Raw genomic sequence first — 13635 nt, 5'->3', positions numbered from 1 at the left:
AGGTTAGGACTCGAATCAGAGCTTGTTAAATCAATTCTAAATGTTTGATTGATACTGATAATACGAGAGGACATGGCACTCCATTTCAAATCCTGATCCTGGGTTTTGGAGACAGAGATTTAAAATCTTAAATCTTGAACCAAGGGATGTTAAAAGAATTTTCTCAAAAGAAGAGATGCTAAAAATAATTTGGTTAACATCTGAGCTTATCTCTGCATGTTGACTTACCACTATGTATAAGGAATGACAAATAGCCTTGCATAACATTGTACCCAGCCCTAAATCTCTTCTTGTAGATATCCCCCTCAGCAGAACAAGGATAGGGCTAACTACTAGAAAATAGCTAGAGATTCAGCATGATTGGGATAAAAATGCAGTTTTTTTCACCTTCATCTCTCAATAAAGTCTGGTGGAGCCTTCCTCTTCCTTCCCTCTCTCTCTCTCCAAAAAACAGAGATTTGGATAAAAATGCGAGAGCTGCTGCATTGCATATTCATGCCAGAAAAAAAAATTAAGCATCATTACATCTAAGAATCAAGCACAAGGCATGGTTTGCTAACTGAAGGCCAGATATTGCTCCTAATCACCTGTTTCATCGATCATTGTATGCTGCAGAGAGCCTATCTTCTACTACAGCGTCAAGATATGGTTACAAATATTTACTTTCTGTACAGAAAGCTAAAGAGTGCAAGACCAAGCTAATCCATCAACATCTCTTGGAAAGGATCCTCTGTTTTAGGACCAGGAGATGGAGGTGAATCAGCTGGAGTTGCAGTATCTGAAGGTGCCTTCAGAGATTTTGACATGACCACTTGTTCATCCATGACCTCCAGTGCAGCTTTCTTCTTGGCTTTTTTAGCTCTCTCTATGACTTCTTCCTGCATCAATTAGCCTCTTGTTAAAACAGTGATAATGCGCGACATGGATTTCTCAGAAATCTTAATCATAGATTAGCAATTCAAAGAGTGCAGGTAGTTCCTAAATAAAGGGTATGTGAGAGTATTAGAAAAGTTGAATATGTCGTAATAAACAGTGAGGAATAAAAGAAGCACTGATGGTATTATCAAAGCTTTATTTGATTAATGGAAGGAAGCATTCAGTAACAGCATCTAGAGTGATGATCGATCGACAGCTTTCTTGGAGTCAGAGACCCCATTTGGAACATTTTACAAGTCAAAGTAAAACAAGCCTACTAGGCTTCTTCCTTCACTGTTTGCAACTCCCATTAAAATATTTTAAAGTTCTTCAAGTTACAAGATAAATCCCAAACTTATTCTGTTGCTTTATAGCTTCCATTCATCATTGAGATTTATGATTCATATTTTAGTTCAGTATATGTGCCAAACTGGCTGATCCAATACAATATATTTTTGCTTATCCTCAGGTACTGAGGCTGAAGGCATTAAGCATCTCCACACCTTTTCTTTGACTATCATGAATTCATTTCTTTTGTCTCTAATTATTTTTTAATTCTTCATTTCAAGTTTAGAATAGTTAAATTCTTTACAATTTTAGAATTATATAATACTTGAATATCTCTTTACGTTGTCTCATACCATAAAGTTTCTCTACTATTTGGTCATATTGATTTCACCCCTCATACATTTCCCACACACAGTGCAGGGGTTCTCAGCTAGTTCTAGCATAAAGATAACTATATGCAGTTTAAAGGACTTAAACCTATAAATAGGGCAGCACAAACAAGCAGGTCTAGGATGAAGCTATATACAGAATATTCATGATATTAACCTCATCAAAATAACAAAACAATGCGCGTGCCCACACAGTGCAAAAAGACCGTGCAATAAACATGTAAGTGTTGTTCATTATACACACTTATATCCTACTAATGCCCCAAAATTGTGGTGGTAATGCTCGTCGGCCTTTCGCATTCCAAATACCCAAACAGATTCATACTTTTTATTGGCATTACTATAAAAAAATGAAAAATTAGACCAAATTATCAGGCATATACACATTCCTTTAGAGCCGAGCGAAACGGCTTAAATAGCTACCGAAGGAACTAGTTGCTTTCGCTGCAGGGACTAGCAACCATTTGAGCAATTCCCAGCCAAATTATTAGAGAAGCTGATCAAATCTATTCCCAAGATCATATTTAGCTGCAATTTCTAACAACAAACAAGACTACTATTTTCCAGTGCATCGATACTAAATGAGCCCAACCAGACTTGTAATTGCCCTAGTACCGCAATATCTCGTTTGATTAGACCATTAAAGCAGAAATCTTCAAAAATTTAAAACTCATCCATGATTACTGCATTAACTACGAAACCTTGGTCTCTCACCTGGAAATCTTGGACTTGCTTTTGTCGCTCAGCTTGCCATTGACCGATCACACTCAAGATCTCCCCCACTGCAAATCCTATCCTTTCATTTAGTGCCTCTGCAACAGCTTTGGCTAAGAAAAATGCATCCAGAACATCTTTGATATCATTTCAACCTAACAATAGTAAGAACTCCTTAGCCAGAAGAAATATTTTGATAGAGAGGTAATTTTGTACAAGGGATTTGTTCTAGTAAATATGGAATCACATTGCTTGAGATGGCCATGCACATGCTGAGATAACTTGATTTACAATTTACAACAATTTAAGTAAACAGCATCGAGCTATGTATGTTGTCTGGTGCTTGAAAGTTGCAAAATTTTTCTTTTTAAGAAAATTCACTAAGTTCATAAACTGAATGTAGTAATAGAAGAAAAATACATGAACCAAATCACTTGAATCAATGCTTCCAATATAAGACGATCAGGATAATGGTTTCAACATGTTACAATAATGACAATGGAAAAGGCAACTTTCTAAAGCCCATATTAGCAATTCAGTTGCAACAAAACCACATGCATCCTTCACAAAGAACTGCACAATTCCCACCAGATAGCTTGCACAACATGGACCTCTGGCTAACCTACATACGTATTCCATTCACACCATACATTCCTATGAGTAGTTTTCACTGTTTTGTTTCTTTCCTTTGTCTATGGGGTTTCGTTATTCGGGACCCGTCTGCTAGGGTTGTGGCTGCCGGGGGTAGTCAGTTATTTGACACCTCGGTACCGAGTGCGGAGCTGAGAGCTGCCTGAGCGGGCCTTTGCCACGTCCGGTGTGTGTTACAGGCCAGGTCTATCATCCTGGAGGGTGATTCTGCTACCGTTATTAGTTGGATCCAGAGGGGACCTAGGGGTGGCGGTAGCGACCATCCCTTGCTCCGGGACATTTGGGCTATGGTGAAGGATGGAGGGGCCTTTCAGGCCAAGCATATTTACCGTGAAGCCAATGGTGTGGCAGATTGGGTGGCTGCGTATGTAGCTAGTCATTCAAGAGGCACTTTGTGGACTGTAGATGGGGAGCTGCCTTTGGCACTCCGAGGTATCCTATTTTTTGACTTTATTGGGTGTATCCGTACCCGTCGGGTATGATCCATCCGCATTAGCAAAAAAAAAAAAAAAAGCACCTGCATAAATTCTATAGGCAAAAACGCGGCACGATCAAGCTTATTGTGCAAAAAGCTAGCTTCTCAAGTTGCCTAAATGGATTTTTCAAACTATACATGAGAAACCTATTTGAGATTATATATGGTCCTATAAAGAGGGTAGACTTAATTTACGGAACAATAAAGGGGGTATTATATTAGATTCTTGCTGCCTAGTATCAACCCTAAGTATTACAAGTCATGAAGGAAATCACTTCCTAATCCTGGTACGTTTAAACAGGCTACGAAAAAATTGAATCAAATTAAGAAATCAAGCACCAGCAAACGAGAGCTGGAGAAGAGGGTGTGAGGGAATCAAGAACCATCAAAAAAATCAAGCTAGAAAATGAATTTTGTGCCCCACAGACCTCACAAAATAAGCAAGGGAAAAAAATATTGTGGATTCAAACTACTAGACAAGAAGGGCTACTCAGGCTTTCTACTTGAAAACACACCATCCAAAGTTACCAAACCTTCCACACCCCCCCCCCCCCTCTTTTTAGGTACACACAGCCAAAAAAAAAGACTTTGCATCATGAGTTGGCTAAAATACCGACTGTAAAATCAGTTAAAACTCCCCATATATAAGGCTCTATATGAATTAGCAATGCCCTACTCAAGGACTCATAATTCACTTATGCATCTACTACCCTCTTGATACCCATCTAAAAGATAATATCTGTCTCAAAATCATCAAAACAATACAGAAATCCACCTTATTTCCTCATCTCATTCTCCTTTCCTTTCTCTTGATTGGAAGGGAAATGCAAAATTGAGTGCAGAAGAATGAGTTTGCCCCCTGCCAATCAACTACTTCCCCTCAATCCACAATGACTCATAATTTCTGGTGCTAGTTTGATTTGCATTAAGAGTTGATGGCCCATCATCTTTCCATTTTTCCTCTGTACAATTCCTGCTAAAATAGCAAGCCTACTAAAAATCAGGAAATCCTACTAAAAGGAGCCCTAGGTGAGTTGAAAGTGATTGGAATTTTCCCTGATTCTAGGTAACTTGAGCTAACATGAAATTTAACTTCCTTCAAATTTCCGTATGAATTCTAATGGCTAATTTTAGGGTAGATCTAGACTCCTAAGTTCAGATATATTAGGGCCTATGAATCCTGTGTAGCATATAGGCTGCATTAGAAAAGTTTCTCTTACTAGGGTTGTTTCACATATCAAACTTTTATGAATTTTATGAAAACAGATAATCAGGAAACCTATTTTTTTTTTATAAAAAAAGAAACGAAAGTGAGGAATCTAGTTTCTCAGGTTTTCAGAATTATCATTTTTACCAAAAAAGTGTGATTCAAACAAATCTGAAAATTGCAAACAAATATAAACACCATTGTTCTGAAAGTACTCCAACTTTAAAAGAGAAAATAGAATGAAAGTTTGCTGAACTTAAAGAATGTTAACACATGTCCTCTTGGATAAAACGTCAAGATATGAAGATTCCACAAGTAACCAGTTTATACATCAAGTGAAAGACTAAGCATGCCTGCCTATGGGCAGCACATAGGCAGCATGGCAGTTGCTGTGCCCAAACACATGCCATACCATGGTGAAACAAAATAAGTATAAATATATGAAGACTTAATAGACCTTATCTCGATCAAAAGAGATTAAAGAAAGGACTAAATCGCAGCCATGCCAACCCAGTGCTTGGTGCCATCAATGACCCGGCACAGTGCATGTCAGCTGATATGGACGGGAACATGGCAGCACTTGAAATATGTATCAAGTAGACATCCCCATTATATGAAAAAAGAATAATGTGAATTTGAGAATTTGAACATCAAGCAATCTATACTGCCGACTGTTTGCTTGATCTCATTTAATAATCATTCATATGATTCTCTGAATCTGCATCCCTTTCATTCAATCCTACAATCCATTTTTCAACTTCCAACAGCGGAAGAAAACATGCCTCGTACTAATTTTCTCGATGCAACTTCGATTGACAAAGTCAGGTTCTACTTTAATCAATGATTCTTCAATCAACAACATCCACATGAAGACCTTTATCGACAAAATCATCATGAAAATTGTTCCTTCATCTAGCACTACTATAGGATCCCGGATGTTGACAGTATCATCCTTTTTTTCTAAAATAAATTGCATTCCCATAAAATCTGCTATTTAAACATGTATAACTCATGCCAAAGTTCAAACCAAAAGACTGTAGGACTTTCCCCGCTCAATCTTGGAACCAAAATGTAGCTCCGGACAATAATCCTACCCGGACTACATCCACCTAAAAGATCAATCATAATGTAAATCCAGAAAAGTACTAAATGGTATATTTAGATATTACTAAACTGCACTTGATTGCAAAGAACTCTGTTTTATTCACCGAAAAATAGCACAATTTCCCCTTGATGAGAGAGCTTCGAGGGTCTCTCTATGATCAAATACTTGATGTGTCAAGCTGATGCCCCTTTAATTCAACTAGCAAAAAGTTCCCATTTTCTATCCATCAAATTGTCTAACTTGGTCGATGGCTCACTCGACCTTGCCCACTTTCGATATGATTTCTGGAACCTTAGGCCCAATCTTGTGTCCCTGAGTCCAGCTGTTGATCCATAATTGCATCAAACTGAAACCATAACTGGAATGGCCATGGAATGCAGGTGCTGCAACATCAAGAAGGAACCTTGTTACTCTGACCATCTCCTCTTGAGGTCATTGGGATTTTGGAATGCCCTTATCTACCATCTCAATCGATCTTGTTCGGGTGATTCAATCCAAATGATGGCTGATGAAAAGTGGGCAACAATTGCAAGATGGACGGAGCACAAACATAAGGGATAATTTGGGGTTTGCTGCAGCAGCTACCAGAAAGCAATTTCTATTTGCTCCGTAGTTGCAAGACAGACCTCAAACTTTCTCAGATGCTCATCATTCATTGTCTTGGGAACATTGGATACCATATCTTTATTTTCGATTAGAAATTATACCGATCGAATAAACTTAGCACAAGATCAAATTCTTGAAAACCTTAACATCAGCCCAATCTCTATCTGAAAAATTAAAAAAGAGTATATAAACGTGGAGATCCATCGCATTCTTACAAGTAGGAGTTTAATCAACAAGTCTCGAGTCAAGGAAGACCGGAAAGAACTGAAGAACCCGCAATTCCCGAGAAAGACATGGAAAACACAGCAAAAGAGTCAAAGCGTTTCACCGCCCAGTGGAAGTCAAAAAGCCAGGACAAACGAGACATGAATAAGAACAAGAAGCAAGAGGAATTGGGATCCAATAAACAGGACAAAACAACTCATCACAAGTCAAAAATAGTAAAGTGAGAGAACTCAGGAAACAAAACACCATCAGCGACTCTGTGGCGAGGAGAAGACGACGAATGAGGAGGAGGAAAAGGTAGTGGTTTCCGTGCTACCTGAACCGGGGCTCGGCGTTCTGCTACCGCTGCACCGTACGACGCCGCTCCCATGAGATCCTCCGACGCTAGTCCCCGGCTTGAGGTTTGGAGAGGGGCGAGTTCTTGGGGACGGCAAGGGGAGGAAAAGAAAGGAACGGCAACGGCTAGTTTTAACCGTCGGAGAAGCCGATCTTTATCCCTTCTTTTAAATTTTGTTTTCCCCCTATTTTTCAGAAATTGTAAAAAAAATGTTATATATACATATAAAAGACAAAACAGAAATTAAAATAAAATGGAATGAAAAATAATGGAATAAAAGTTAAATATAAAAAAAAAATATAAATAACAAAACATGCAAAGTAAGAAGTTTATTTTTTTAAACATTGCTATGTTTATAACCTAACTTATATTGGATTTCATGATCTCTAATTAGCTATTGTAAAAAAAAGTCCTTAACAAAGGATTCTCACTTATATTTTTTTAAAAAAATTAATCTATTCTAACAAATAAGGAGGCTATGTTGTATCCATTATTTTCTTACTGTCTTCCTTGTTTGTGAAGGAGTAGAAATGGAAAGCTTATCTATCTAGTATTTGAACCTAAATCACCTGTATTTAACTCATAATGATTCTACCAACTCTATAATTGGCATTTGGATTAACTATTATATACATTAACTTTTGTTGGTTTTAAATTTTATTCCACTCTGTTGATTTTGATGGCTATTTTATATTCAGCCATTATCTTTGCGCACAATTACACATATTATATGGATTAAAACTAATCAACTAACAAAATTTCAAGCGGCAACCAACTAGCAAAAATTCTAGCCGCAGTCAACCGGCAAACAAGGAAAAAATTCAAATGGCAGCTGAATAAAAGATCAACTGATGGGATGTTAAGTTTCCCCATTGAAAAAAGAAAGCCACCATAATTTATGGCTTTGTGTGTGTGTGTGTGTGTGTCTGTGTGTGTGTGTGTGTGAAGTTGAGAAAAATATATTTAAAAAATTCCTATATTTCTTAAAAAATACCGGAATGATCTAGTTCATCATATTGTTATGAAGCAAGAGCCACTTTATCCACGATATGCTCTGTTGCTGGAAATTGGACCTGGGGGCGACTGTCGGCTGAGAAGGAGGAGCTCCGATGCTGTAATGGCAGGTGGTGGTCCGTTGGCGAGTGGCGTTCTCCGGGAGACCTGCAACAAGCTGGTGGCCGGGGTTTCCAGTGCCGGCCCTCCGATGCTTAAGTCAGAGGGGGCTTAATGGAGAAGAAGGAAGGAGATGTGTGTTCCTGAGTTTCAGAGTCCAACCCCCACTAAAATAGGAGGGTTCCCCTTTTATAGTGGGGTACTGGATTACCTGTGATATGACGGGACGAAGTTACCGTATGATTGAGCACGTCGTGCGAATTAATGCACGATCGTGCGAATTAATGCCTTGCCGTAGGAGATCAGGTCGGAGCCTAGGAGTTGTCATGGTTATCAAACGCTGCCGAGCAAATTTGCCGTGGAGGGCTTGAGATCCGTAGATAGCAGGAGGCACGCGCATTAATTGTTGAGTAAGCCGGAGGTCTGCAGAGACCATGCGCATTAATTGTTGAGTAAGCCGGAGGTTTGCAGAGACCATACGCATTAATTGTTGAGGGCGATGGCAAGGCATGGTTCCTGGTTGTACTGTAGGTAGATGTGACCGCAGTATACTGATTGAGCGCCTCCAGGTCGGACGCCGGGCCGGGCGCCTCCAGGTCGGACGACGGGCCGGGCGCGCGGTTGTATGTTTCGGAGTGACTCATTTTTCCCCCAACATGCTCCATCATGCTAGATGACACTAACACTTCTAGATTTGAGTAAATTATATCGATCTTTCATGAATTTGGGATATTACAAACCGTCACCCAATATATAAAAAATATACATTCGAGCGCGTAATTTTTGCTATATGTATAACATAAAATATCCTGCACTTTTCTTTCGGTTAAATAAGTTATTGGATCTTGCTGACATCGTCTTCTCTAATCCATCTTAATCTTAAAATATCTTAGTTGATTTGGGGCAAGGTTAAAATGATTAGATTAGTCTTAAAAACTAATATTAATTAGCTAATTTGAGATACTTTATTCTTTTTAACCTTATCTAAAGTCGGCTAAGATATTCTAAGACTTAAATAGGTTAGAGAGTAATGACTCCATTGGTTTATACAATAGAAATATAATAGGTGAAGATTATATTTTTTGGTAGTGAAAGTTAAGCAGTAATATATATTTTCAAAAGTTTGTTTAAATGATTGGGCTGTAAATTCTATAAAATTTGTGGGTTGTACCAATACTATCAGCAAAATTATAAGATTATAAGTTGAGCTAGACTTATATTTTTAAAAAGCTTTTCTTGATGATTGGATGAAAGTTTTATAAAATTTGTGGGTTACATTATTATAATTATAAGTTGAGGTAGGTTTATATTCATAAATATTCAAAATAGCTAAAGTAGGTTATAAGTTGAGCTATAAGTATTCCAATCATTTGAATAGATTTTTACGTACAAATCTGTAATTATCCAAAACTGGAAGGGGGTCGGTGAAATTACATCCCACGTCGTGCCGCCCACTGCTCCTCCCAACCCGCCACGGAAAAGCAAGTGGTTCGCCCAAATTTGGGCACGTAAATATATGCTGCCCGAAGGGTATTTTCGCGAACCTACCCCCGAGTGCGAACCCCATCTCCCCTCTCCGCCAGTTCCCCCTTTTCCCGTTCCTTTTTCTTCTTCCGTCCTCTGCCGACCACCTCGGATTCGCTCGTCGACAGCTCCGAAGCCCCCGAAAAATTGAAGTAGGTCGAAGAATTATCGCTCGATTTCGTCGGCAAGTTGGTCCTCCTAGGGTTTTGATTCATCGATCTCGCTTTATTGCGGATTCCGCATTCTTCTTGAGGTGTTTGGAGCTCGATCTTCGATCTTCTCTCCTAGGGTGCTCTTGCCCCATCGGTATGGATTGCTCTTCTCTTTCCAGTGCTAGAATTTGTCGTTATTTTCTGAAAAGATGATGGTAGCTGTAATCTAGGGTTTGCGAATGCCTGAAAGCTTTCTTGCGATTTCTGGTCCTAAAAATTTACATCTTTATCCTAGATTTGAGCTGGATCCGGTAACACCGTTTAGGAAAATGGAAGGCTTTGCTCTCATATGGGATTTTTTGGAACCTCGGTGCCGAGAATTTGTACTCAATTGGGGTCTATTTTCCACACCAGAGCCCTAATTTTTTAGAAAATCATTGTAGATTTGGTGTTTATTTTAGCGATCCACTTCACTGCCTGCTCTGTCTAGCATAAGCATTTGCATTGACTGTGAATATATGAGATTTGATCTTAAATTTATAATATGAAAACTGTAATTACAATTTTGGTCGGTACAGTAAAAGGCGACTTTTCTGAGTATCTTTCTCTGCTAATAACCCTGTTTCATAATGACCGTTATTTTTTTTTTCTCCCCTCTATTCTGGGCAGGTCTAACTTGCTATCAGTTGTTAGATACCAGATAATTGCAACTATTGGGTGTAAGTGCAGTAATGCTAACATATAGATGCCTCGAATGAATTTGATTAGCTGTCTTTATGCAATTACTATTGAGATCATGCTCTGATATGGCAGTTGTGCAATCCATATAGTGCACTTTATTGCTTGATTAGTTGATTCTGAAAGGAAAAGGGGAAATACTTGGCTATAGTTGTTTCATGGCTGTGCACTCATTAGCCCATCAGGATCATAATCTAGTTGTTCCAGACCATTCTCTTGTCATTGGCCAAGAGTTCCCGGATGTGGAAACCTGCAGAAGGACGCTTAAAGATATTGCTATTGCTTTACATTTTGAGCTCCGGATTGTGAAATCCGATCGCAGCCGATTCATAGCTAAGTGCTCCAAGGAAGGATGCCCCTGGCGGGTTCATGTGGCTAAGTGCCCTGGTGTCCCAACCTTCTCAATCAGGACGTTGCATGGGGAGCATACATGTGAAGGAGTTTGTAATCTTCATCACCAGCAAGCTACTGTGGGTTGGGTTGCCAGATCTGTGGAGGCCCGACTCAGAGACAATCCGCAATACAAGCCAAGGGAGATATTGCAAGATATCCGTGAACAGCATGGTGTTGCTGTGTCTTACATGCAAGCTTGGCGTGGGAAAGAGCGAAGCATGGCTGCAGTCCATGGCACTCTTGAGGATGGATATCGCTTTCTTCCAGCATACTGTGAACAAATGAGGAAAACAAATCCTGGGAGCATTGCATTAGTTTATGCAACAGGTCCAGAAAACTGCTTCCATCGTCTGTTTATTTCCTACCGTGCATCAATTTATGGTTTTCTGCATGCTTGCCGGCCTCTATTGGAACTTGATAGGGCACATCTTAAAGGAAAGTACCTTGGAACTTTGCTTTGTGCCTCAGCTGTTGATGCTGACGACGCAATATATCCATTGGCATTTGGTATTGTGGATGCTGAGAGTGATGAAAATTGGATGTGGTTTCTATCAGAATTGCGAAAACTTCTTGGAGTTAATACAGACAAGATGCCTGTATTAACAATATTGTCTGAGAGACAGAAAGGCATTGTAGAAGCAGTTGAGACCCACTTTCCCACTGCTTATCATGGTTTCTGCCTACGTTATGTAAGCGAGAGCTTCCGTGATGAGTTCAAAAATTCAAAATTAGTCAACCTCTTTTGGAATGCTGTTTATGCTCTCACTGCAGCTGAATTTGAGGCAAAGGTAGCCGAGATGATGGCAGTTCAAGATGTTATGCCATGGTTCCGTCTCTTTCCACCGAACCTCTGGGCTGTTGCACACTTTGAAGGGGTCCGTTATGGGCACTTCACTCTGGGAATTACAGAGATGTTGTATAATTGGGCCCTTGATGGCCATGAGCTTCCTATAGTGCAAATGATGGAACACCTACGCTATCAGTTAACCGCTTGGTTTAATGATCGTCGCAATATGGGAATGTCATGGACCTCAGTTCTTGTTCCATCTGCTGAGAAGCTAATTTCAGAAGCCATTGCTGATTCACGTTGTTATCAAGTCCTTCGTGCAAATAAAGTGGAGTTTGAAATTGTATCGTCAGAGAGAACAAATATTGTTGATATACAGAGTCGCTGTTGCTCATGTCGTCGGTGGCAAATTTATGGTATCCCATGTGCACATGCAGCTGCTGCATTGCTGTCTTGTGGCGAGGATGTCCGACTCTATGCACAAGAGTGTTTCAGTGTTAGGAAATACAGAGAGGCCTATTCACAAATGATATATCACATTCCAGACAGAACTCTTTGGAAGGAGTCAGGTGAGGGAACAGCAGGTGGAGCTGGCAAAGCAGATATTATTATACGCCCACCCAAGATTCGTCGGCCACCTGGGCGCCCCAAAAAGAAGGTTCTTCGGATAGAAAGTTTGAAGCACCCAAAGCGAGTTGTTCAATGTGGCCGTTGTCATCTATTAGGGCATTCTCAAAAGAAATGCACATTGCAAATCTGACAGTTTTGGACATTTTCTTCTTCAATTAAAATCTTTGCTATATTCTTATATATGAAAGGAAAGTAGAATTAGTGTTGTATCGTGGCATATAAGTATGTTCTAATTTTTCTCGTCCTTACTATATGTTCTTTATTTGATTAAAGCTAAGGATGCTGTCCTTTTATGAAAGCCTATTATGGATTGTAATTTTACATTATAGAGATCAATCAAAGCCAAATCCATGCTTTCTTGTATTTCTTTATGTTATGTTTCTTTTTCAGCTAAACTAAAGTCAAATAAGTATGCCATCAGAAGCATGCACGAGGAAGCAGATCATATGTGCTCTTTGGGGTGAAGGCTAAGGCTTACCATACTTTGGTGGCGGTTAGTCTCCGATGTTCCTATCTCATCATTATATTATTTTATTCAGGAAATTTATTAAATGAAAATGGCTTATTGACTATATGCTGGATAGTTCTTTTAATATCACTAACTATGGTATATTCACTGAAAAAGAACATTATATATGAGGTGGTAAGTATATTTATATTATAAGAAGGATCAAAGAAAATCCAACAATAAACATCAGGTTTAAGGTGCTCTGCAAGGTTTTTGAGGGAAACTTCGTTGCGGAACTTGTAAAGAGAGACAGGTTATGAGTTATTGAACTAACATTCTTATTCCAGATTGCTAGGGAAATGAGATTGGAAATTGCAGCAGACAGGGTTTCCAAGCGCTGGCAAATGATGACTATTGCTGTAGCAAGACATCTCATAGTATGTCCAGTAGTTTCTTGCATTATAACCTTTCAGGCACTGGGATGAAGGTGGATCTGCACTTCTGGTGCTGCCCTCATTTAAATTAATTCTTCTCTTGTCTAATTATTGATCTGGTTTAGGCGACTATTTGGACCTAGTCGACTCTCCTTGATTTGATTTCCAGATTGGAGTGTCGTGCAGGCATTGTCGAGGTATCTTTTAAATATGAAGTGAAGATCTCATCCCAGGCTTCGGATTTATAGAATAATTATGTTGATGGCTTTCTGAATGTTGGTGTCACACTGAAGGATCATCCTCATCCCCAAAAAGATGATGCAGTTGAATTTCTAATTGCCGCCTGTGCATTTGCTTTTCATTATGCAATTCCAGCCTACTTTATCAGGGAAGAGTAATGCCTTCTGTCAAGGAAGTAGGACATAGCAGTGGCAAGTCTTGATAATTTGAATGGAAGTATTTGCTTACATATAGGTATGCTTGCTCCAAGTCCATAAAATGTAC

General features: G+C 39.3%; 2 protein-coding genes across 5 annotated transcripts; one reads left to right on the top strand and one right to left on the bottom strand.

Annotated features, from left to right (window-relative positions):
* Positions 1–457: 457 nt before the first annotated feature.
* On the bottom strand, positions 458–8690 carry LOC103703913 (uncharacterized). The gene is made up of 4 exons (XM_089923748.1): positions 8578–8690; positions 6892–7064; positions 2307–2404; positions 458–878 (listed from the first exon to the last, which is right to left on the bottom strand). Exons 1-4 carry the CDS (start codon positions 8688–8690, stop codon positions 699–701), a joined length of 564 nt encoding a protein of 187 aa, XP_089779874.1. The 3' UTR covers positions 458–698.
* An 863-nt stretch (positions 8691–9553) lies between these two features.
* Positions 9554–12612, top strand: LOC103703912 (uncharacterized). 4 transcript variants are annotated; one of them, XM_088724096.2, is made up of 3 exons: positions 9554–9855; positions 10371–10420; positions 10515–12612. In XM_088724096.2, exon 3 carries the CDS (start codon positions 10598–10600, stop codon positions 12377–12379), a length of 1782 nt encoding a protein of 593 aa, XP_088580222.2. In that variant the 5' UTR covers positions 9554–9855; positions 10371–10420; positions 10515–10597; the 3' UTR covers positions 12380–12612. The 4 variants fall into 4 exon arrangements, with proteins under 4 accessions (XP_088580222.2, XP_088580223.2, XP_008785190.4 ...); XM_088724097.2 differs by lacking the exon at positions 10371–10420; XM_008786968.6 differs by having other exon boundaries at positions 10371–12612.
* The last annotated feature ends 1023 nt before the right edge of the window (positions 12613–13635 follow it).

Source organism: Phoenix dactylifera, chromosome 6, assembly GCF_051530095.1.
Source record: "Phoenix dactylifera cultivar Ajwa chromosome 6, Ajwa_hap1_PhDact_Kaust_v1.1, whole genome shotgun sequence".
In the NCBI taxonomy this organism is placed as follows: Eukaryota; Viridiplantae; Streptophyta; class Magnoliopsida; order Arecales; family Arecaceae; genus Phoenix; species Phoenix dactylifera.
Note: the sequence above shows the minus strand (reverse complement) of the source record. Positions and strands in the feature narration are given on the sequence as shown.